The sequence below is a fragment of the Podospora pseudopauciseta genome (genome assembly GCF_035222475.1).
Source record: "Podospora pseudopauciseta strain CBS 411.78 chromosome 2 map unlocalized CBS411.78m_2, whole genome shotgun sequence".
Classification (NCBI taxonomy): Eukaryota; Fungi; Ascomycota; class Sordariomycetes; order Sordariales; family Podosporaceae; genus Podospora; species Podospora pseudopauciseta.
Window position 1 is genome coordinate 2087012 of NW_026946663.1, and position 23326 is coordinate 2110337.

General features: G+C 54.6%; 10 protein-coding genes across 10 annotated transcripts; 5 read left to right on the forward strand and 5 right to left on the reverse strand.

Moving 5' to 3' along the window:
* Positions 1 to 16: 16 nt before the first annotated feature.
* On the forward strand, positions 17 to 2164 carry BUR1 (serine/threonine protein kinase, CMGC, CDC2/CDK subfamily; the record flags this gene model as incomplete). Its single annotated transcript, XM_062909590.1, has 4 exons — positions 17 to 495; positions 563 to 747; positions 813 to 1209; positions 1267 to 2164. Exons 1-4 carry the CDS (start codon positions 344 to 346, stop codon positions 2162 to 2164), a joined length of 1632 nt encoding a protein of 543 aa, XP_062768392.1. The 5' UTR covers positions 17 to 343.
* A 700-nt stretch (positions 2165 to 2864) lies between these two features.
* Positions 2865 to 3830, forward strand: QC763_205525 (uncharacterized protein; the record flags this gene model as incomplete). Its single annotated transcript, XM_062909591.1, has 1 exon — positions 2865 to 3830. The coding sequence occupies one exon, from the start codon at positions 2865 to 2867 to the stop codon at positions 3828 to 3830; it is 966 nt and encodes a 321-aa protein (XP_062768393.1).
* A 422-nt stretch (positions 3831 to 4252) lies between these two features.
* On the reverse strand, positions 4253 to 6417 carry QC763_0035460 (uncharacterized protein; the record flags this gene model as incomplete). Its single annotated transcript, XM_062905561.1, has 3 exons — positions 5836 to 6417; positions 5402 to 5785; positions 4253 to 5320 (listed from the first exon to the last, which is right to left on the reverse strand). Exons 1-3 carry the CDS (start codon positions 6379 to 6381, stop codon positions 4253 to 4255), a joined length of 1998 nt encoding a protein of 665 aa, XP_062768394.1. The 5' UTR covers positions 6382 to 6417.
* Positions 6418 to 6793: 376 nt separating this feature from the next.
* QC763_205530 (uncharacterized protein) lies at positions 6794 to 7240 on the forward strand (the record flags this gene model as incomplete). The annotated part of the gene is made up of 1 exon (XM_062909592.1): positions 6794 to 7240. One exon carries the CDS (start codon positions 6794 to 6796, stop codon positions 7238 to 7240), a length of 447 nt encoding a protein of 148 aa, XP_062768395.1.
* A 374-nt stretch (positions 7241 to 7614) lies between these two features.
* Positions 7615 to 9706, reverse strand: PPT1 (Palmitoyl-protein thioesterase 1; the record flags this gene model as incomplete). The annotated part of the gene is made up of 5 exons (XM_062909593.1): positions 7615 to 7747; positions 7806 to 7930; positions 7986 to 8591; positions 8646 to 9162; positions 9239 to 9706. The coding sequence occupies 5 exons, from the start codon at positions 9704 to 9706 to the stop codon at positions 7709 to 7711; spliced, it is 1755 nt and encodes a 584-aa protein (XP_062768396.1). The 3' UTR covers positions 7615 to 7708.
* Positions 9707 to 10404: 698 nt separating this feature from the next.
* On the reverse strand, positions 10405 to 10960 carry QC763_205550 (uncharacterized protein; the record flags this gene model as incomplete). Its single annotated transcript, XM_062909594.1, has 3 exons — positions 10405 to 10465; positions 10519 to 10859; positions 10934 to 10960. The coding sequence occupies 3 exons, from the start codon at positions 10958 to 10960 to the stop codon at positions 10405 to 10407; spliced, it is 429 nt and encodes a 142-aa protein (XP_062768397.1).
* A 315-nt stretch (positions 10961 to 11275) lies between these two features.
* Positions 11276 to 11770, reverse strand: QC763_0035500 (uncharacterized protein; the record flags this gene model as incomplete). The annotated part of the gene is made up of 3 exons (XM_062905562.1): positions 11276 to 11331; positions 11458 to 11534; positions 11700 to 11770. 3 exons carry the CDS (start codon positions 11768 to 11770, stop codon positions 11276 to 11278), a joined length of 204 nt encoding a protein of 67 aa, XP_062768398.1.
* A 777-nt stretch (positions 11771 to 12547) lies between these two features.
* Positions 12548 to 18040, forward strand: QC763_205560 (uncharacterized protein; the record flags this gene model as incomplete). Its single annotated transcript, XM_062909595.1, has 1 exon — positions 12548 to 18040. One exon carries the CDS (start codon positions 12548 to 12550, stop codon positions 18038 to 18040), a length of 5493 nt encoding a protein of 1830 aa, XP_062768399.1.
* An 822-nt stretch (positions 18041 to 18862) lies between these two features.
* QC763_205570 (uncharacterized protein) lies at positions 18863 to 21471 on the forward strand. Its single transcript, XM_062909596.1, has 4 exons — positions 18863 to 19607; positions 19685 to 19848; positions 19908 to 20311; positions 20406 to 21471. Exons 1-4 carry the CDS (start codon positions 19120 to 19122, stop codon positions 21366 to 21368), a joined length of 2019 nt encoding a protein of 672 aa, XP_062768400.1. The 5' UTR covers positions 18863 to 19119; the 3' UTR covers positions 21369 to 21471.
* SER1 (Phosphoserine transaminase) lies at positions 19355 to 23260 on the reverse strand. The gene is made up of 3 exons (XM_062909597.1): positions 22007 to 23260; positions 21762 to 21954; positions 19355 to 21703 (listed from the first exon to the last, which is right to left on the reverse strand). Exons 1-3 carry the CDS (start codon positions 22996 to 22998, stop codon positions 21524 to 21526), a joined length of 1365 nt encoding a protein of 454 aa, XP_062768401.1. The 5' UTR covers positions 22999 to 23260; the 3' UTR covers positions 19355 to 21523.
* Positions 23261 to 23326: the final 66 nt, after the last annotated feature.

Here is a 23326-nt window from a genome sequence, read left to right on the forward strand (position 1 = left end):
TTCTTGGCAGGCATCGGCAGCGCGCGCTCTCGGCTTAATCTTGGTCTCTTGCCCGTTCTTTGCTTTCTTACAACCTCCTCTTCTTCGTCATACTTTTAGAAAGCAGCGAATTGAGAGGATAAGAGTATTTCGGCAGCAAAGCTTGCAGAAACTGGATCAAACGTACCACTCTGGATTGACAAACGGCCTTGCGAAGCAATCCAGACGTCAGCAATTCCATCAGCGACAGTCAACTGTTTCACTGTCAGTTCAACAAACGAAAGCCTTATCCAGAAACAGCCGATAAGATATTCTTCGTCCGACAACCGCCATCAAACACGAACAAAACAGTTACAACGGCGCGATGAGCGCCTCCGAGTCGCAGGAGACTGCGGGGAGGCCGCAATCTCCCCGCAGCTTTGCCGTTGCGCACCAGAGGCCGAGAAGCAGCTTTGTCGGGTGCTCCAAGATTGCCGACTACGAGGTGTTGGGGAAACTGGGCGAGGGTACCTTTGGGTAGGCGGTGGTTCTTTTGCCTTCCCATCTTGGCCGTGTCCGAAGCTGACATTGTTGCCCTACACAGAGAGGTTTACCGCGCGAGATCGAGAAAGACTGGTGCTTTGGTTGCGCTCAAGAAGATCATCATGCATAACGAAAAGGATGGCTTTCCGATTACGGCATTGAGAGAAATCAAGCTGCTCAAGCTACTGTCGCATCCAAACATCCTCCGGCTGGAGGATATGGCAGTGGAACACCCGCCCAGGAGTGGTGAGTTGATGCTATCTGTCGAGGAGGTTCCAGGACATGCATGATTAACAGGCGCCCTTTGCCAGCGGACAAACGAAAGCGACCCATCATGTACATGGTCACGCCCTACATGGACCATGACCTGTCGGGCTTGCTCGACAACCCCTCGGTGACATTGACCGAGCCGCAAATCAAGTGCTACATGCAGCAACTGCTCCAGGGCCTGGAGTATCTACACGCCAATCGCATTTTGCACAGAGATATGAAGGCTGCCAACCTGTTGATCAACAACAAGGGCATTCTTCAGATTGCTGATTTCGGTCTTGCGAGACACTACGAGGGCAAGACACCACAGCCTGGTCACGGCGGTGGGGAAGGAACGCGTGACTACACTGCTTTGGTGGTCACGCGCTGGTACCGCCCGCCCGAGTTGTTGATGCATCTCAAGCGATACACCACATCGATTGACTTGTGGGGAGTTGGGTAGGCAGCCTGTGGTCGGTTCTTTGTTGCAAGGGATCATGCTGACAATGTCCCTAGGTGTGTTTTTGGCGAGATGCTAGTTGGCAAGCCCATTCTCACCGGTGAATCTGATGGGCACCAGTTGGAGTTGATATGGGACCTCTGCGGTACGCCCACCATCGAGACAATGCCTGGGTTGAAAGACTTGCCTGGAGCCGAAGCGATGTCACCCAAGCCGCGACAAGGTAACCTGGGGCAAAGGTTCAGAGAATACGGCTCGGGTGCCATCTCGTTACTTCGAGAGCTTCTCAAGCTGGACTGGAGGAGCAGAATCAATGCTCATGACGCCCTACAGCACCCTTACTTCCGCAACCCCCCATATCCCGCCAAGCCAGAAGAACTGCCGTCTTTCGAAGAAAGTCACGAATATGATCGTAAGAAGTACCATGAGAAAAGAACCGTGTTGCCTCCAGCGCCCAGGGGCGGTACCGTGGGCCGCGGTCCCAACAATGACGGCGATGGCTACAGGAACAGCGGTGGCCCCGGCGGAAGAGGCTATCCTCGGAACAACAACAACCGCAATTTTGGTGGTCCGGCCCCGGCACCAGACGAGCGAGTGCCCGCTTGGCACAGAGACACCAGGCTTCCACCGCGCCCACCTCCACCTGCGGACTATGGCAACGGTCGTGATCGAGCTCCTCGTGGAGGTGGCGGAGGAAATCGTCAGGACGTCGATACGTATATCCCCAGTTATGATAGGGACGCTCCAAGACGAGACGATCGGCGGAGGGACGACAGGCGAGACCGCGGAGGCCCAGGGGACAGGAGGAGGGGGGATTATGATGACCGCACAAGGAGCAATCGCACGCGCAGCAGAAGTCGGTCACCTCTGCCGCCAAGAGACCGCGATAGGGACAGGGACAGGGACAGGGACAGAGATCGGCCACCTCGCGATGGTCCACCGCATCCTAGATAGGTTCAGGGTCGCAGAGGCCAGGAGCAGGGATACGGACGTAATCCCCGTCGGTAGGGAGGTGGGAATACCAAACGGGGCTCCAGGCGCTCGGGGGAGGATGAGCAACCCAGACCGGGGGCTGACGGTCATGAGCAGAGGCCTGAGGGGGGGAAATTGGGTGACTCTACATCACGGGATGGATGTCAAAGCAATCCGGCACCAGTAGCAAACAGGAGGCGAATCCCATTGTACAGTCCTGATAGACCTATTCCGTCGATCGAAGCAGAGCCGCTAGCACCCTCACGATTGCGCCCGTCACGCTCGCCGTCACGCTCGCCGTCACGCTCGCCGTCACGCTCGTTGTCACTCAACTCATGCAATCGACAATTGCTCGTCCAAGCAAGCGGCCGAAGCCGATCTTTTGCTTCTGGTGATTCTTCGGATCCGGAGCTGCCTGCAGACCCACCACGTAGACAATCTCTTCTTTCTCGGGTCGTTCAACCTGAGGACGTAGTTGAGCAAGCACCCGAGACAGCTGAGCAGCCATCCGAGGACGCAGCGGAGAGACCACGGCAGCGTGTTAAATTACCGCCTTTGCCATCACCGCTCGGATCGTCGGTCGAAAGACTTCTTGGGCTGAGAACAGCCATTGAGTCCTTGGATCTGAGTCTAGGAACAAGCAGGGCTCGGGCTGGCATAGCCAGGTCGAGGGTGCTGGCTGATGAGGACGGCTCGTCCGAAGTGGGTGACTCGCCCTCGTTCACATCAGCATCATCCGGGAGGCGGAATCGGGGGCTGTTTAGGGGGGTGGGTTGGAGACGCCGGCATAGTCAAGAAGAGATTGAGCGGGCAGCTAGGGTGTTGGGTGTGCCGGTGCCGGTGCCGGGGTCAAGGGGAAGCAGTAGAGGGGAGGGTTCTTCCGACTGATGGTGGGTGGGAGAGGTGCTCTACGTCGAGTTCGGGAGAGGTGGAGAGTACACGACCGTCGGTGGTGCCGCCGCGGAGAAGTGGGCAGAGAAGAAGTCGGAGGCCGGGTGATGGTTGGGAGGCGGATGATGAGTTGCGGAAGGGGTCGGGAGAGAGGTCGGAGGAGGAAATTGCCTGGTCGGTGGGGTCTGAGGAACGGCCGAGCACACTGCCGAGGGTTGGGTTTTGTGAGGGTGAGGGTGATGAGGAGGGGGGTGGTGAGCAAGAAGGGAGTGGTGAAGAGGATGGTGGTGAGCAAGGAGAAAAAGGTGGTGATGATAAGAAGAGAAAGAGGTCGAGGTCTCCTGGCGGGTCTGAGAGGCAAGGCAAGAAGAGAAGGAGGGGGTCAAAACCACCGTCTGCTGAAGCGTCTGAGGAGTCAGAGGTTGACTTGAATGATAATCCATCTGCTGAAGCACCAGAGGAGCGGTCTGATGTCGAAATGGATGATGAGGAAGTTGATGATGAACCGGCTGAGGAGCAGGCCGAGTTTGAGATGGATGACGAGCAAACTGATGATGAATCCCCTGCTCAACCACAAGCCCTTCCTCAAGCTCAACCCCCTCCTCCACCTCAACCTCCTCCTCAACCAAGCCCTGTCACGAGACGATCAACAAGGAGCAGTACCGCACGGGAGCCTGGTTTCTATGCTGAGGTAAACACGAGCACTGAGCGTAAGAACAGTAGTAGAAATAATCACTGGCGCGGGAGATTCGGGTGATTAGGATATAGACACCCAGAAAAGCATGAATTTTGGTGTGGCTTGCAGCTGGCTTCTGGAATTTGGTCAGCAAGCGAGGAGTATTAGTAATGTGTAAAAGTCATGTTTGGAGAGGGTCTTAGATGCATTCTGAAAGTGTCTGCGTGTGGTTTCTTCAGAGTAAGGTTCGAAAGAACGGAGAATTGCATACTTGTTTTCAGGTTGTGCAGCCATTTCAACATCGTGTTCAGTTGTGAATGTAACCTTGTGCGATACTGGTGCTGTTGATGTTATAGTGAATTCTCTCGCAGGTAGTTACGTCTCTGAATGACCATCACCGGCCCCATCACGTCACATCAAAAACTCATCTTCTTCCATCCAAGTCAGAATCAAATTACTACTACGCTTTTAAAACCGAACCGCTGTATCAACCACCCCTCCTTCTAGTCCCTCACCCCATCATCAAACAACGAACCAAACCACCCTTCCGTCTCCCCCACCCTCTCACGGACCTCCTCCTCTTTGTCCTCTTCACTCTCACCCCCAGCCCCCTCCTCCTCATCCGCTTCATACTCCTTCTCCTTCTTAATCTCCTTACTTACTCTCCTTTTCTGTTCCAACATTGAAAAGGGCTTATCCCGAGTATACCCCCGCTTCTTCCTGTTCTTCTTATCCACATCCCCCTCATACGCTTTGATCTCCTCAGCTTCCTTTATCTTGTTTAATATACTTGTCAGTTCCGGCTCCGCTTCCTCGTCATTCTTGACAATAATCTCTTCCCTCCCCTTCTTCAACCTCTTCCTCGCGCTACTCCCCAACTTCTTCTTCGTGGCAGTAGTCTCACTCTCCACAGCAACATCCTCCCCCATTAAATACTTCAAATCATCACCCCCAAACCCCCCACCCTGAAATTCATTCTTCCCCTTGACCTTCTTCCTCTTCTGCTTCTTCTTGTTCCTCACCCCTTCCCCCTTTCCCCCACCAGCTTCGGTCCCAGCAATATCACTCTCCCTCTCATCCCAATCCCCCCTCTCCTTCCCACTCCCCTCCCCCTCAACCTCCTCAATAATCCCCAAATCCAACATCGCCAACCCAGCCTCGTCGACTCTCTCCTTCCACCCCATCCCCCGTCTCGTATCGCCATACATCGTCCCCACCACAAACGGCATACCCTTCCTCCTTTCAAACTCCCATTCCTCCCACCACCCATCCCACCTCCTCTTGTCCTCCGCCACCGTCAACTGTATCCTCCTCCTCAACCACCTCCAATCCACCCCCGTCCGACGACAAAAAGCCTGCTCCGTATCCAGCAGCACCGCCCGATGCGGCGCCAGAAAGCAGATAACTTCCCAAATCAACGCCGGGGCAAAATGCCTGTAGCCAATCGCCACAAAATAGTACAGCACCCTCAAGACAAGTAAAAACGGCGTGGCGACAAAGAGCAAAAGCCGGAGAAGATACCTCAGGATGGAGCCAACAAGGGAAAAGACGCCGAGGAGGTAGGAAATCACCTAGTATATGACGAGGAGGAGTGCAATCAGTCCAACAATCTTGTGCTACGCTGATGATTCGGACGAGGAAGAAGGGGAGACGAGGTTGGACGACGATTCCTCGTGGATCGTCTCTGTCAGTAACCCCTGAAACCGAGGTTTCTGAGGGCGTTGCTTGATGGAGGTGGCGGGGATCAAAAAGTTGGCTTGGTTGGAGGATGACATGACGGCTGTTGTGGCGCTGCTGTCCCAGGGGTCGTCGTCGGTTCCAAAGGATAGGGAGCTGGTGCTGTCGACCGAGCCGGGAGTAACGGGGAGGTCCATTTTTTGCTGTTTGTATGTCATGGCGCCTGGAGGTTTGTTGGGGGTGGCAGTCCGCTTAGGGGTGCTGGTGCTGGTGCTGGTGCTGGTGAGGGCTAGGAATTGTTCTGTGATGAACACTATGAGGGCGCCGGTTGTGAAGCCTATTACTGCTGCGTAGAGGAGCTGACGGTAAAGTCAGTAGGAACCGTCACAGATGCATAAAGATCACGTACCAAGATGGGCAACGGCTTAAGCTCCAGAAAGATATGGATTACAATCCCGAACGGGGCTGTCGCCAAGTTGAAGACGGCTCTAGTAGGAGAGATGATGAAGAATGAAATCACACTCCAGATTGTCTGCAAACTCCAAATGGTGACAGTCTTGGTAATCAGCCAAGGCCAATACAAGGTACCGAAGATGGTCCTGAGCAGCGTGAGACTGGTTCTCTCGGAAACGGGGGCGGTGGTGCTGTTGACGAGAACAGTGAGAGGGTCCATAGTCGAGCTACCGCAGATATAAACGAGTGTCGGAGTTGTTGTTGTTGTTGTTGTTGTTGTTGCTGTTGTTGTGGTGGTGGTGGTGGTGGGGGTGGTGGGTGAAATGCTACTGGATACTTCGCGGGGGCATCTTGACAGTGGAGGTGACGCGAGATGCAGTGTAAGCGGCTGCAGAGTGTTGAGGCAAGAGCGACTACTTCTCGGAGTCCATTGCTGGTGCCTTCTCAACAGCGACGGCGGGATGCAAATGCCATCCGAAAGTGCAGGCACGATGGGTGTCATGTGTAAGTGTGATGTCCAGAGCCTCCTTCCTTGGAAGTATGTAATCATGGGTGATGATGCACGACCGGCAGTGACGGGACAGGGGGGGCTCCTGGGCAGTGATGCAGGGGAGGGAGAATGCATTGTGGGGCAGGGCCAAGGTAACTTTTGAGACCCCGGTATTAGCATATCAATTGGAGCTTCACATCAAGGTTTATGAAGTGAACCTTGAATTCTTATTCTCACAACGACAGAACTATTCTGAAACCTACTTATTCGAAGCAGGAAATTCATCTGAACATTTTCACTCTCAGTAGCTTAATCTTCTCAGCAAACTGAGATATATCAACTCTTCTCACCAGCGACTCAACCCGCACTCACAACCACCAGCAACATCACAACTCAACTTAACCAACCACCACCTATAACCACCATGACCGAAGCAATGGATCTCGACCCCCCTCCCCCCACCAGCACCACCTCCCTCCCCAAACCCCAAACCTCCAAACCCCTCCTCACCACCCTAACCCTCCCCACACCCCCCTTCTCCTACGCCAACCTCACCCTTCTAACCCCCTCCCCCTCCACAACCCAGCAACAGCTCGACCCCCTCCTCCTGAAATCCTACCTAACCTCCGCTTTATCTCAATTCCTCGGCCAAACCGGTGCCGCCATCCCAATCGACATCCTCCAAGTCGGCCCTGCCTCCTCCTGGGTCCGCCTCCCCCGCCCCGACCTCGCCGCATTCACCGCAGCAATCGCCTCATTCAGCGGTCTAAACAACGGGAAAGAAAAACTGGTGCTCAGAGTAGAGGCAGCCGGGGATTTCCTCGGGGCTCTTGTCGACAGAGGGGAGGAACGTGAGATTTGGGGGAAATGATTTCTCTTTTTGGGACATGTTTGTTTTGTTCACAAAAAAGTGGGACGGCATATGGAAAGGGCAGACAGAGAGGAAGAAAACATTTTTGCGGAAAAGGAATGGCAGAGGTTGCTGTTGGAGTTGATACCCAAGTTATAGAGGCGGAAAACAGGGCGGGATGTTTACGAGGGAGAAAACAGAAAACTGTTCTCGTTCCAAAAGATCTGAATTCGAATTTCTTTTTTCTTTCTTTCTGTTCGGCCATGTTTATGATGCTATATATCGAGAATATCTTCTTGCCAGTGTTGGTTTTGTCCACCATCATCATACGTTGGATATCATACCAGCCGGTCACCACCAATCAACCAGCCATGAACCCCTACCGCCCTCAAAACGCCATGCTAATGATGCTCCCCAATTTCCCTTGCGTGAGCGGAGCCAGTCTTGTCTTCTTCGTACATGCATTTATTCTCGACTGCAACTTGTCGCTTACATGAGCGAGGACATCATGCTCGAGTTGGCGTAGGCCTGCGAGATAAAACGTTAGCTTTGGTGTGTCGTAGGGTTGGGGGAAAGGAAACCTTACCATCGGCCGGATATTTGGATGAGGCACGGCATCAAACTGTGTGAATCTAAGCTTGAGATCGGGGCCGATATTGATGAAGGCGCCCTTGTTCTCCGTCATGTCGCAGTACTTGGGCGCGGAGAAGACTGGATTCAGGGTTAACATAATGTCGGTAAAGAGAAGGGTTGAGTTGAAACTTACCAGTGATGCACTTTCCATCATGCTCCTCCTCATAACCCGCCATCCTGACCTCGTGTGATCTAATAATCGCCTCCAACCCGTTCTTCTCACAGAACCTCCTGGTAACGTCCGGACCGAACTGCATACCCACACCACGCTTGCTTGGTCCACGACCGGGCTCCGACTGAGGATCTGTCCACAACATCTCCATCATCAAACCAGCCTGGCCGGGCTGCCTCTGCTTATGCCTGTCGAGCTTCCTGATATCATCCAGCGTTACGTTGTCGTCTGAGAACAAACCGCCGTGCAGAACAAAGTATTTCTTGCCAACAAGTGTTGCCAGGGGCAGGGCAGAGAAGCTCTCAGAAAACAGCTTAAAGATCCTCTCGTTGTACTTGGCCTTGCACTCGCCCTCAAAGCCGTACACTCTGTTCATGTCGTCTGTTTCGTGGTTGCCACGGTTGATGAAGAAGTTCTTGGGGCGGAGCCACTTGTTGGCGTAGAGAAGAAGGGCGATTTCGGTGGACCACGAGCCTCTGTCGACAAAGTCGCCGTTGAAGAGATACCAGTGCTTGTCGCTGGGGGTGCCGTTTATCCGGAAGAGTTCCATAAGATCAAAGTATTGACCTGTGTTTGGTCAGTGCCTGTACCCTTGATCCGATACCAAAGAAGAAAACCTACCGTGTGTATCACCGCAAACTGTGAGCTCGACATCCTCAGGAATCTCCACCTCCACCATCGTAGGCTCGTCATACACCAGCTTCTTGACCGCAATGACAATTTGGTACACATATTTCTTGTGTATGGTCTTGCCGTTCTTGAACCTCTCCGTCATGTCATCGATAAACTCTTGTGTCATTTCACTCCCTAACCTCACACCATCATACGAGTCTTCCACATGCATCGAGTCGACATCGAGTCCGTCAGCAACCGATGGCTCATCCCCAACCTCGATCGCCTCGAAGAAGGCAAGTTGCCTGACGGCCTTTTGGCACTCGACAAGCTTGAGCTTGGCATCCTTATTACCAGGGTCGATCTTGACACAGGTCTGAAAGTCTTTGACGGCCTCCTTGGGCTTGAGGATAGCTACGTAGGCGGTGGCTCGGCGGTAGTAGGCCTTGATCATCCCTGGGTTCAGCTCGATGGCTTTCGTCGCGTCCCTGATCGCATAGCCGTAGGCTTCTGTCTTCATGTATGCCTATTTCACATACCAATATGCATAGGTTAGTAAAATCAAAAAAAGTGGTGACGTCGGGTTCCTGAAAGCTACCCACCTGAGCTCTGTTTGACCAGAATGTTGGCTCCTTGTCGTTCAGCTCGATGGCCTGGGAGTAAAAGTCAATGGCGGTTGGCCAGTCATGGGCGGCAAAGGCCTTGTTTCCCTGGTTCTTCAAGGCCACGGCCTGCTCCTCTGGTGTAGCCATCTCGCCGTCCTCCTTTTCCGGTTCGGGCTGCGCTTTTCTTGACCACGGGAACATGCGCGGGGTTGAGACGAATGGGTGACAGGGCCGGAGGTTTTGTTTGGGAAAGATAGATGTATATCTAAACCGGCCGCTGGTGCTTTTCGGAAAGAGAGAATAAATCCAAGGTGGCAAGCTTGCTGAAACGATAGTTTCTTCTGTCTTGCGGGAAGCGCAAATAGCAATGAATCGGATGTGTCTGGAACGGGTCGCTGCGTGCGGTTGAGACCTGGGCGAGATCTGCAGGACCCCGCAGTATTTGCTTTTAAACGGTACTAGCATATCATCTTATCTGATGGGTATCGATAGGCGGAGTTCAATGTATCTGGGGTGCTCTAGCGGTTTCTTCCTGTAGGAGCATCCTATTCCAGACCCATCTTCCCGACTCCGCCATCTTTTTTTGTTATACTTTGTGCTGCTCCCTCCGACTTTCAAGATGTTGACTGTCCGTCCACGTGCTTCGCCCCGTTACAGTAATGCTCCCTTGGTCGACCCAGGTTGCAAATCAAATGACAGGGATAGCTGAATATCTATCAAGGTGCACCAGGGGACGTCTCGGCAATCATGCATTTGCCCTTTTGTCATTATGCGATAAACATTGTGATTCTGGTCACTAGCCTTGGCGCCGACAGTCGAGTGCGATGGCAAGGAGTCAAAGGACCCGGTAATCTGGTTTGTCTGGGGAGCCACGTGCCGGTCAACGGCTAGGCTGGTCCAGTTGTGACCTGGTCTTGACCATGGAAGTGACAGGACGGGCTCCCATGCGGTGGCCTGGAGCGACTTTAGCTGGCCGGTTGGCGCACCATACCATTGTTTGTCGGGTCTAATAGTTACATTGTCTGTATTCGCTGGTGAAATTCTCCAAGACCAGATATCTCCAACCCAAGGACCGTTGACAACTCCGTCCGGTTTTTGAAAGGATTCGATATAAAAACGCCGCGCCCTATGCATGAAGGGACAGAATATTAATATGTTCCCTGTCACCTCGACGAGTCGTCTGATGAGGACTCGTCGCTATCATCGATGAAACCTTCCTCCAAGCTACGAGGTGTTAGCATACCATCCCAAGACATCAAAGGGCCATTCCCGCTTACTCTCTGCTTAACCTCCTCGAGCTGTCAATACTGTCACCAATGTTTCCACCTCTTCCGGTAGACTCATCCACATCCTCCAGCTCTTCCCCGTCTTCTGAATCAAACGACGGCCGACCACCAACAACGAGCCGATCAGCAAAGCCTGTGCTCCACCTAGAGGTAAATATCAGGCTACTAAGGCCGCCTGTTATCCTGGCCCTGAGCGAAGATGTCTGTTCGGATAAAGTGTCTATTGGGAGGTACTGGCTGTAACGGTTTCGATAGCGTTGCCACAAGGGGTAGAGGACAAACGTCGACAGGAGGAAGAGTATCAGAGATATTATGGCGGGGACAACCAGCGTCTGGGAGAAAAAAAATCATGTTAGTACATGTTCACTGCGAACTTGTTCTCAGAAGCTGACGGATATCTGGATACCTTGACGGCTGAGAATGTGGCTCCCATGGTGTGGAGGTGTTCCAGAAACAACAGTTGAGATTCTTCGGAGGGTGAGCTGCGTCGCAAAGTCTGAGTGTCAGGATGCTAATGATAACCACTCCAGTTGCATACATAGAATGTGCCCGCAAGAGACAGCGAGGCTCTGTCAATCAATCAACCCACATGTCAGAAGCAGGACGGAAACGCGAAGCCTTGCTTGCTGCACGTCAACGAGCTCCAGCTTGGCACTCCGACTATTGTGGGGCCACGGACAATCACCCGCAACCCACCGTGCCCACCCAACCCACAGTGGACCCTACCCGTCAGCGGCGGCGCCCGCTTTTAAGCAGCGAGGGTCTGTCTGTTCTGGCGGTTGATGAGATCCGATATGGATGTCTCTGCACATGCTGAGGTTGTGCAAACTACCCCTAATACGTCTCCAACTAGCACCATTTCAGCTGCCTTGAAGACAATGGTGGCGGCAATGATCCCCATGCCCATCGGAGGCTCAGGAGCAAACGTACCGGTGGCCGTGGACAACTTATCAGGCTGATCTACCACGGACACGTCGTGGTTTATTACCGCGCCCGTCTTTGGGCATCTTTGGTGTTCTAGTTATCCACTAGAAAGCGGGATAGCGACTCTAAGACCACCGTTGGAAATGAGCACCCCTCGTGACAAACGGGGACCAGGAAATTGCCAACAAAAATAGACGCCTGGCGGGGTTACCTACCGAGTACCTACCTTACTCAACCTCAACTGTCACCTCCGGTCTGCTGTTGCTGCTTGCTCCTTTGGGAACAGAGTGATGAGAACCGACTCGGAAACAGAGAGCATCAAGTTGAAACAACATTTATCCCTCGCAACCACGCAACCTAAGGAGGGAGGTGGTTGAAGAAGAGGAAGGAAAAAGCGCGGGGTTGAAGAACAGGGTTCACCACCCACCCGCACAGGCCACCGCATGGCCCCTGTCTGAAAATATCCAGGGGCTGATTTGGGCTAGGCCAGTTTCAGACCAGCGAACCCCCTTTGTCGACCCGTCCAGAGGCTCATCGGCTCATCGCACACTCCTCCATTCCTTATCGATTCTGAGAGATCCAGGGTGGTCCCCAGCTTCGCGTTCATTTTGTTATCCAGCCCGACAGAGAGCATCCCGGAGGTGTTTTGTGTTTTCGCAGGCCTTGCATCATTCTTTCCTTTTTCAAAGGAGACACCTATCAATGTTCCTCTTCTGTATGTCCACTGCTTGAGGTTCGCTGCTGCTGCTGCTGGTGTTGGAAAAAGCTTAATGCTAAACAGTGCCGGTTTATGCCACACAGAAAGACAACCTACCACCCCCGGCTCTGCGAATCGCGGAATACAACCCCGGCCGCTTCCCACAAGAACATGAATGATGCGATGCGCTCTTGGTTTGAGACACCGAGTCCATTGACGACGCCTTCCATCTTCTCCCGAGCCGACCCACTGCTGCCTCAGCATTGATCGAATTGCTCCAAGAGTTTCCCTTTTCCCAGTTTCCACATCTAGCTTGCTTGAGCTTCAGCCTCTAGCCGCAACCGAACGGCTGTTTCACGCCGTACCATCCATCCGGCGAACGACGACGACGACCACACCATGTCATCCCACGACAAGGCGAGGGCTTCTAGCGGGAAGGCCTCGTCCTTCTTCCACCGATCCAAGAATAAGGTCGACAAGCGAACCACAGCCAACGACGCCCAATACTTGGCCACCGACAACGACGGTGCCAGCTCTGTACACTCGCGCAGCTCGCGCCACCAACGAGAGTCCTCGGTCATCTCTCTCGATCGCCCAGACTCATCCGGCTCCGGCATCAATAACATGGCCGGAGTCATGACCACAATCCCATACGATGCCGTCCCGAGCGGCCGCCGCTCGCCCGTTCCCGTGGAATATCTCCCACAAGGCGATCAGATGCCCATTCGACTTCAACCGCACCACTTAAACAAGGCCACCAGCGATTTTCATCAGTACCCAACTTTTGATACCCCTCAGCATGCTTCTAGTCCTAACCTCAGCACACCGCGCGTGCCCGCACACGCCTCTCCGAGCATATCTAATATCACAATGGCTACCACAGGCCGCCAGGCCCAACTTCAACAATGGGGACCGCCGCGAGAGGGCGGAAGTTCCAACAATTCCCGTTACAATTCATACATGACGACCACAAGCAGGAGCTCTGGAGACAACGCAAGCATCATGTCAGGTAATACAGGATCCTACCATGACCAGGCCCAGGCCCAAGGATACAATCGCTTATCAAGAACAGCTTTGCCAAGCGCCTCTTCGCAGTCTTCCTTTTTGTCGCCGCACTCCCCCGCTCCCAGGGACGCCCGCAATACCAAGTTCCCGTCCGGATTCCAGAACAGCGACGGTTTCCAGTTTCCAAGGCCCACCGACGAATCGATCATCGAGCAAATGTTCCTTGCGCTCATGCAAAAAAGAGGATGGCACAATCTTCCGGACCAGGCCAAACGACAGATGGTGGCATATCCAGCCGACAAGAAATGGACCCTCATCTACCAGGACCGGCTTGCCGAGTGGCAGGGCGACCAGAAACGGAGACAGACCGCCAGGACAGGTCAGTACAGCAATGTTGATCTGACCCAGCTGCCAGACGAAGAGGGAAGCCCCGAATGGTACGTGCGCAAGGTTATGGAAAATGCGCTCGACTCGAAGGGCTTGGGCAGTTTGGAGGTCAACCTGCGGACGCAGCAGATCGGCTGGGTGAAGCGGTTTATCGAGTGCCAGGGTCAGGTTGCTTTGACGAACGTGCTGCTCAAGATCAACCGGAGGACGGTCAACGGCCCGACTCAGGACTCTGGAAAGGGCGACAAGAATCTGGACAAGGAGTACGACATTGTCAAGTGCCTCAAGGCGTTGATGAACAACAAGTTTGGAGCGGAAGATGCGCTGGCCCACCAGCAGGTCCTTGTGGCCTTGGTTGTGTCTCTGATATCGCCTCGGCTGACAACCCGGAAGCTGGTCAGCGAAGTGTTGACCTTTTTGTGCCATTGGAACGAGGGCAAGGGGCAGCTCAAGGTGATTGAGGCGATGGACGTGGTCAAGAATCAGCAAGGAGAAAACGGGAGGTTTGATGCCTGGATGCGCCTTGTGGAGGTCACCATTGATGGGCGGGGCAAGATGGGCAGCTTGGTCGGCGCGAGCGAGGAGGTGCGCAGCGGTGGCATCGGCATGGAGAACCTGCTGATGGAATACGCCGTGGCCACGCTCATCTTGATCAACATGTTCATCGACGCCCCTGAAAAGGACCTCCAGATGCGTGTGCATATCCGTGCGCAGTTTACGGCATGCGGCATCAAGCGGATGCTGAACAAGATGGAGGCGTTTCAGTACGACCTCATCGACAAGCAGATCGAGAGGTTCCGAACCAACGAGGCCATTGACTATGAGGATATGTTTGAGAGGGAGAACAGTAGTATCAAGGACAGCGTGGAGGGGGAAGTCAGGGACCTCAATGACCCAGTACAGATTGTTGACGCTATTCAGCAGCGGCTGAAGGGGAGTAAAACGCAGGATTACTTCATCTCGGCTTTGCAGCATTTGCTTCTAATCAGGGAGAATGATGGCGAGGAACGGTTGCGCATGTTCCAGCTGGTGGATGCCATGTTGAGTTATGTGGCTATGGATCGGCGTTTGCCGGATATGGACCTGAAGCAAAGCCTGAATTTTACTGTGCAAAACCTTCTCGACAAGCTGCATACCGACTCGGAAGCTCGACAGGCTTTCGATGAAGCTACTGAGCAACGGCGCATTGCCGAGGCTGCCCTGGCAGAGCGTGATGAGCTTAGAGAAAGGATAGCGATGGGCGCCGATGGCCTCGTGGCCAAGCTTCAGAAGCAGATTGATGAACAGGCCAGGTTCATCGATGCTCAAAGACGACAGGCCGAGGGTCTCAAGTCTGAGATGGATAACCTCCAGACGCTCAGAGCGAAGGAGGCCCAGCGTTACGAGTTGGAAACACGCGAGCTGTATCTCATGCTTCGCGATGCCCAGGATGTTGCTGCTTCCAACGCTGCCAAGGGTAACAAGCTCGGGGAGGAGGATCCAGCTGCCATGCAGGGCATTTTGGATCGCGAGAGGCTCATGAGCCGTCTTCAGATGCAGCTTGAGCGGCAAAAGACGGTGTATAAGCTGGAAGGCAGAGTCTGGGGAGAGTCTGTGGGTCCATCAGACAGACTACGTGCTCTGCGTGAGGAGATGGATGGCTTTGGCGGTGCGGCTGATCATCCTGACGGTCCCGCTCCCAGAGACTTCACCAATAGCATGCTCGGCAGTGTCAAGAGGTCAACCAGGATACCGCGGAAACCTCTTGGACCTCGTGGTGAGCGGCAAGCGACAGAGGATGACGTACTGGAAGAGGATATCGATGAGGAAGATGATGCCATCATTATCGAGAAGCCTCGCCTGGTTGAGTACAAGCGGCCTGTATTGGATCCCAAGAAGGCTGCTGGCATGTTCAACGAGCTCCAGGGCAAGGTGCAGCGATACGATGCCAGTGACTCCGAAGACAACGATGGCATCACTACCGGTCCCTCCCATCCAAGCTTGGAGGCACAGGCTCCTGCTACTCCCAGCGACAATGAGCCGCCCAAGATTCGGATCACGGACACCACACCAGCGGCTCCTGCCCCTCCCGGCCCGGCTGCTGGCGGTCCTCCACCACCGCCTCCTCCTCCCCCCCCGCCCATGCCCGGGAGACTTCCGGGAGCCCCTCCACCAATTCCAGGTGCTGCTCCTCCAGCAGCCGGCGGCCCTCCTCCGCCGCCTCCACCGCCGCCTCCCCCCATGCCTGGCAAACTGCCCGGTGCTCCCCCTCCGGTGCCGGGTGCTGGTGGGCCACCACCTCCTCCTCCGCCACCTCCCCCTCCTCCCATGCCCGGCACGGGCGGCATGCCTCCTCCGCCGCCACCGCCCCCGCCTATGCCTGGTATGAAGGGTATGCCGGCACCTCCACCACCGCCCATGCCTGGTGGAATGTCAGGCCACTTTCTGTCCCGAAACCAGAACCTTGCTCCCGCCGGACCCTCTCTCGGCTTGTCGATTGTTCGGCCTAAGAAGAAGCTCAAGGCTCTCCACTGGGAGAAGGTCGACTCACCGCTCACCACCCACTGGGCCGCCCACACCCCCTCGGCCGAAGACAGAGAAGAGAAGTACCTGGAGCTTAGTCGCAAGGGCATTCTGGACGAAGTCGAGAAGCTGTTCATGGCGCGAGAAATCAAGGCTCTCGGGGGAGGGCAGGCCAAGAAGGACGACAAGAAGCAGATCATCTCTAACGACTTGCGCAAGGCTTACGAAATTGCCCTCGCCAAGTTTTCTCAGCTGTCTGTGGAGAAGGTGGTGCAGATGATTATCCACTGCGATCCCGAGGTTCTCGACAACCCGGTCGTGATGGACTTTTTGCAAAAGGAGGACCTGTGCAACATTCCGGACAGCACGGCCAAGCTGTTGGCGCCGTACAGCAAGGACTGGACGGGGCCCGAGGCGGACAAGGAGACGCGCGAACAGGATCCAGCCGAGCTGACGAGGCAGGATCAGATTTATCTCATGACTGCCTTTGAGCTGCATCACTATTGGCGCAGCCGGATGCGCGCCCTGTCGCTGACGCGCAATTTCGAGTCGGAGTATGACGAGATCACGGAAAAGATGAGGACCGTGGTTGGGGTCTCGGAGTCGCTTCGGGACTCGGTCGCGTTGATGAATGTTTTGGGACTGATTCTTGATATCGGCAATTACATGAACGACGCGAACAAGCAGGCGAGGGGGTTCAAGCTCTCGTCCTTGTCGCGGTTGGCGATGGTGAAGGACGACAAGAACGAGTCGACGCTGGCGGACCTGGTGGAGAGGATTGTCCGGAACCAGTACCCCGAGTGGGAGAACTTTACGGGGGATATCAACGGGGTGTTGGTGGCGCAGAAAATCAACATTGAGCAGCTACAGCAGGACGCGAAGAAGTATATTGACACCATCGCCAGCGTTCAGAGGAGCTTGGACAGTGGGAACTTGTCGGATCCGAAGAAGTTTCACCCCCAAGATCGGGTCGCGCAGGTGGTGGGACGGTGCATGAAGGATGCAAGGAGGAAGGCGGAGCAGATGGAGGTTTATCTGGAGGAGATGGTCAAGACGTACAATGACATTATGGTGTTTTATGGGGAGGATCCGACGGATGAGAATGCCAGACGGGATTTTTTCAGCAAGCTGGCGGGTTTTATTAATGAGTGGAGGAGGAGTCATGAGAAGAATGAGGCTTTGGAGAGGCAGAGGAAGTTGAATGAGCAGCAGCTGAAGAGGAAGAATGCGGCGATGAAGGCGCTGCAGGATAGAGAGGGGGGAGGGGGAGGGGGTGGTGGCGGGTTGGCTAGTCCTACCAGTACGGGGGCGATGGATAGTTTGATGGAGAAGTTGAGGGCTGCGGCGCCGCAGGCTAGGGATCAGAGGGATAGACGGAGGAGGGCGAGGTTGAAGGATAGGCATCAGGTGAGGGTTGCCAGTGGGCAGAAGCTGCCTGAGCTGGGGAGCGGGGTTAGCGGGGGGGAGGGGGGGGGTGGTGCCGGGGAGGTGAATGGGGATGGGGGGGAGGGAGGGTTGGAACGGGTGAAGAGTAATGAGACGGCCGAGGGGGGTGGTGGTGAGGCTGAGGGTGGTGCTGGGAGGAGAGGCAGCAAACCTGATGTTTTGGTGCCGACGAAGGAAGTCACGGCGGAAAACGACGCAGGAGAAGACGATGTTGCTCAGCGGGCGGCGTTGTTGCTGCAGGGTTTCAGAGGGGGGGGTGATGGGGTTAATGACGGGGACGATGCGGAAAAGAGGGAGAATTTGAGGAGGTCGAGAAGGAAAACAGCTGATGATGAAAGGCGGGCGAGGAGGATGAGGAGGGAAAAGGCGCATAGCACGGTCAGCAACGGGGGTGATTCTGCTGCCAGCACGGTTGGGGATGGGGAGGTTATTGGGGGGGATGTACCCCCTACGCCGAGCGCCGAGGAGTTTGCTGCTGCTGCTGCGGCGGCGGGGGTGGAGTTGACTAGTACGGGGGGAGGGAATACGGCGAATGGGAATGGAAGTGCGTAGGTGCTTTGACTGCTGCTGGGTTGCAAGGTTTTTTCGCGTTGTACATATAACATCATCATACCATACTATCGTAACCATCTTTTTTGTTTTTTTTTTTGTTTTTTTTTTGGTTTGGGATGGAAGAATGATGGTATGGTATGCTACCTACTATAAAAAAAGAGATGGCTGAACGCAAGAAATAAAGGGAGATGAGAGGAGAAAGAAACTAGTTTAGCTATATATTGGTGTTGGTGGTGATGTTGTAGTTGGGAGGGATGGATGATGAGTTGGAACCTGGAAGCATAGCGGGCGAGCAAAGAGGAAAGAATATGAAGATTAATGTGTACTGTGTCTTGATTTGTTTGTTTTGTGGTGTCAAGTGTATGCATGCATGTTTGTTGTGGTGGTGCCCCCAGGCAAAAGTTGGTGACATGGTGAGATGTTGAGATGTGGAAAGGGGTGGGGTTTGGTAAGGGGTGATGGGTAATGTTGAAAGGGGTGGGTGGTTTGCTGAGTGTGGTAGAGGGGGCTTGATGGGCAATGTGGTACGGGGGTGATGTGAAAGGAGAGCATTGCACCCTTGATTACCTACCAGGTGGGCAGGCAGGACTTATCGCCAACTGTGCTGCTACCTTTTACATGGGTATCTCCAGGTCGGTGACAGTCTGGCTGTACAGCAATTGGGGACCTGCTTGATGGAAAGAGGGACCGATGTAACGGCATTTGTGTTTGAGGGCAACGATTGGCGGAAGAACAGCATCGTTTTTGCTGCTTGACAGTATTTAGCCGTGAGCCTCTTTTCGTTCCCCTCATGGCTGGTCCCCTTGCATGCAGGCAGTGACAGTGACAGTTGACCCCTCACTCACCCCAAGCCGGTCGACGACGACCATGTATTCTTCCAGACCGTCTGTCTGAGTTGTCGTCCGTAGCCGGATAGCGGGTAGATGGACAGTCGCAACATGGTTCTCCACGGGGGGGGGATGGTCTAGATAGGGAATATATACCCCCAATTGATAACCCTCTCCTCAACCACATGTTATCACCCTCCATTCTCTTTGCTCTCCTCCTTGCCGTCCATTTCTTTCAACAACATCAGCATCATGACCTCCACCCCCCCCAGCCCCCAAGGCCTGAATCTAGGCTACTCCCACCCCCACCCCTTCTCCCTCATTTCACTTTCCACCCGCTCCTCCGTCCAAGCGTTGCTGACCTCCCTCCTCGACCCCTTGCTGCCATTTTTCTCACCGCTGAAATCCCGTATCAAGTGCCCGGGCGCCACCGCGGTGAGGTTTGATCAGTCGGCCTCGGAAGTGGAGGGCATATGCCGCCCGCTGTGGGGGCTTGCGTGCTTGCTGGCGGGAGGGGGGGGGTATCATGCGGCAGAATACTGGGTGGAGGGGATAAGAAACGGGGTTGATCCCGATGGGGAGGAGTATTGGGGGTATCCGAGGGATAATGACCAGAGGATGGTGGAGATGTGCCCTTTGGGGTTTGCGCTTGCCGTGGTGCCAGGGATATGGGAGGGGTTGGGAGATAAGGGGAGGAGGGATCTGGAGAGTTGGTTGGGGAATAGCATCAATGAGAAGAAGTAAGTCTTGCCTGCTCTGGTATGGGAAGGTAGGGAGAAAGGGGAGGGGGGGGGGCTGACGCCTAGGGTACCTACAGCATGCCGGACACGAACTGGTTGTGGTTTAGGGTTTTTGCGAATCTTGGGCTGAAGAAGAATGGGGGAAAGTATAGCCAGGAGAGGTTGGATAGGGATGTTGAGCATCTGGAAACTTTTTACAGAGGGGATGGATGGAGTAATGACGGGCCAGAGGGGATTCATCGTTTGTTTTCCCTCCCTCGCTCCAACCCGGCAAACATGACTGACGGATGTTGAAAACAGAAATGGACTACTACTCCTCCTCCTTCGCCATCCACTTCCTCCAACTCCTCTACGCCAAACTCGCCGGCCACGACGAGCCCGCCCGCGCGGCCGAGTTCAAGAAGCGGGCGCAAATGGCCGCCCTCGACTTAGCTCACTATTACGACACAGAAGGCCGGTCCATCCCCTTTGGCAGGTCGGTAGGCTACCGCTTTGCCATGGTCTCCTTCTGGGGAGCGATTGCCTACGCCGATGTTGAACTCCCGAAACCGCTGACGTGGGGGATGGTGAAGGGGATTGTGATGAGACATCTCCGGTGGTGGCAGACGCAGGCTGACATGTGGAGCAGCAGCGGGACGTTGACGATTGGGTATAGTTATCCGAATATGTACATGGCTGAGAATTACAACAGTCCTGGATCGCCGGTGAGTCCTGTTTTCCCCCCTCCCTTTTTTTTCTTTTTTTATTCATTTTCTTTTCTTGACAAGAGACCAAAAAGGTTGATAATATGGGGAACAGTACTGGGCTTGTCTGGCGTTTATCTGTCTCGCCGTCCCTGAGACGCACCCCTTTTGGACTTCGGAAGAACAAGACCACTGGGGTGTGCTGCCCCCGGTGAAGGCTCTGCCTCAGCCGGGCCACATCATGGTCAGCCTCGGAACCCACACCTTCCTCCTCTCCTCCGGTCAAGCCTGCTCCTACCCCATGAAAGGCACCCACGCCAAATACGGCGGCTTCGCCTACTCGTCCTCCTACGCCTACTCCGTCCCCCCCGGGCTCTTCACACTGGAGCAATACGCCCTAGCCTCCCAACTCGGCCTTTCCGACGACGGGGGCGAGTACTGGAAAACCAGACGGCTGTCAGCCTCCCAGCTCAAAACAGCACCAGATGGGACCCCGTTCCTCATCTCAGAGTGGAAGCCTTTTGTGGATGTCCACGTCAAGACCTATCTCCTTCCGCCTGTTCCAGGAGCGACGGAGAACTACCATTTCCGGGTTCATCACATCTGGGCCGAGGGAAGGGAGGTCATGACGGCTGATGGGAGTTTTGCCATCTGCAATGAGTCGACGCTGCGGGAGTCAAAGGGGCGGTATTTGGATTTGTGGGATGAGTCCAAGGGGGAGGGGACGAGTCCAAAGCTGATTGGGAATTATGATCTTGCTACTCCTGAGGCGTGGGCAGACGGCCAAAAGGGGGCGTTTGCGGTTCATAAGACCAAGGGTGCGGTTGGGATTAGGGCTTTGGAGGGCGGGAGTATAAGGAAGGCGAACTTGGTGAATGCCGACCCCAACAGCAACCTGGTCGAGAGCAGGACTGCTATCCCGACGTTGCAGGGGACGGTGAAGAAGGGGGAAAAGGTTTGGTATGTCGGTGGGATTTATGCCCGCCCGGGCGGGAAGCCAGAGGAATTTTTGAGCGGGTGGGACAAGATTCCCGAGCTGCCGGGGTGGTTGAAGGAGGAGATTGAAAAGTCATCTTGAGGTCCGAGTTGGGTAATGAAATTATGATTTGAAAAGTAACAAGAACGCTAGGTGGTTGAATGAACCAGATTATGCAAATATGCAAGAGATACGTGTGAATCCCCTTGTTGAATGCTCATGTGCCCCCTTTTCAGTTTTCGAGACCAAGAATCCACTCAGGAAGCCTTTGCAAAGTCATGGACAAACTTGGCCAGCTTCTCGGCGCCTTCCAGAGGGATGGAGTTGTAGTTGGAGGCACGGATGCCGCCGACGCTGCGGTGGCCCTTGAGACCAGTCAAGCCCAAGACGGTGGCAGCCTTGAGGAAGCTCTTTTCGGTCTCGTCTGTGTCTCCGTTCTGGGGTTCAGAGTTAGCATCAAGCTTCTTGGTCGACTTATGGGAAGCTAAAACTCACCTTTGTCACCCTAAAGCAAATGTTCATCTTTGACCTGACGGTCTTGTCAGGAACAACGCGGTACACATCTGGATGGGCCTCCAGAGCGCCGTAGATGAGAGAAGCCTTCTTCTCAGCAACAGCCTGTTGGCCGTCGACCTTGTCGGGGTAGGTGTTGAGGAGCTTCTTGAGAACCTGACCGGCAATGTAGACGCTGTCCTCCGTCAGTACACTCTCAGGGATGGCTGGGTAACAAGCATACTCACTCAAAGATGCTCAGAGTGTTGTACAAGCTGTTGTTTTTGGCAACAATCTCGTACTGCAAGATGATGGGGGGAATTGGCAAGCCGAGCTTCCTGAGAAGGGGAGCGCTGGGCTGGACCACGTGAGGGGGGAGGAAGCTCTTCTTGAGGATGGCAACAGTGACACCAGTAGAGCCGAGGTTTTTTTGGGCACCAAAGAAGATGAGAGAGTAGTTGTTGACTGGGATGCGGCGGGACAGAATGTTGGACGACATGTCGGCCACCACGATAGGACCGTTTCCGTTGGCATCAGGGGTGAGGACCGAAGGGAAGGCCGGGAACTCGACGCCGTCGACTGTCTCGTTGTCGCAGAAGTAGACATAGGCGGCGTCCTTGCTGAGCTTCCATGTCGACTCATCGGGAATCTTGCCAAACTTGCCATCGTTGATGGTGCGAGCATCAGCAACGAGGTTGACATACTCGGGGCCCAAGAGTCTTTGAGCTTCTTGGTAAGCCTTGAGGGACCAGCCACCGGTGACGATGTAATCGACCTTGAGCTCTGTCTCGACCTTCTTGCGGAGAGCAGCCAGAATAGCCTCTTCATCATCACCGAGCTCCTTCTTGAGAGCGGCGTGTTGTCTGCTCACCCAGGCGCCAACAAGGTTGTAGACTGAGGCGGCAAACTCTCCGGTACCACCGGCTTGCATGAAGATGACCTCATAGTTCTCGGGAGAGAACTCGAGGTAGTTGGCCAGGTCGGCCTTGGCCTCGTTGATGATATTGGTGGCCAGCTCAGAGCGATGACTGTGCTCGGCGATGCCGAGACCAGTGCCGTTGTAGTCGAGGAGGGCCTTGGAGGCAGCTTCCAGGACGTCGGTGGGAAGGGCGGCAGGGCCGGCGCCAAAGTATGTGATGTCGGCGCGAGAAGGCATTTTGTTGTGTGTCTTGTAGCACAAGAGATTTATTACAATGACTCTTTCCAAGAGTTCTCTCGTCTTCAGTGGATGGCGGGGCATCTTTCTTTTATGAATGTGGACCCCGCATCGCCCACCTCGCTCACCCACTCCCCTGTCCTGTCTGGACCCTAAGCCAGCCAGCAGCAACGCAACATGACAGTAGGCGATCCGAAACCGGGGCTTTTCTGTCAATGGAAAGCTGCCAGAAATGACGCGACTCGTGCCTTTTCCCCAGACTCTTACGCAAGTGTTTTACAGGGGTTTAATGTCAGTCGCAGTGGCTTCCCGTGGGGCGTGGGGTTGTTCATAGGGCACTAGGGGAATCATTGCCTGCCGGAAGAGAACCTTTTCAGAGGGGGTTAAGTGGAAGTGGGGGTCTTGCAGCGCC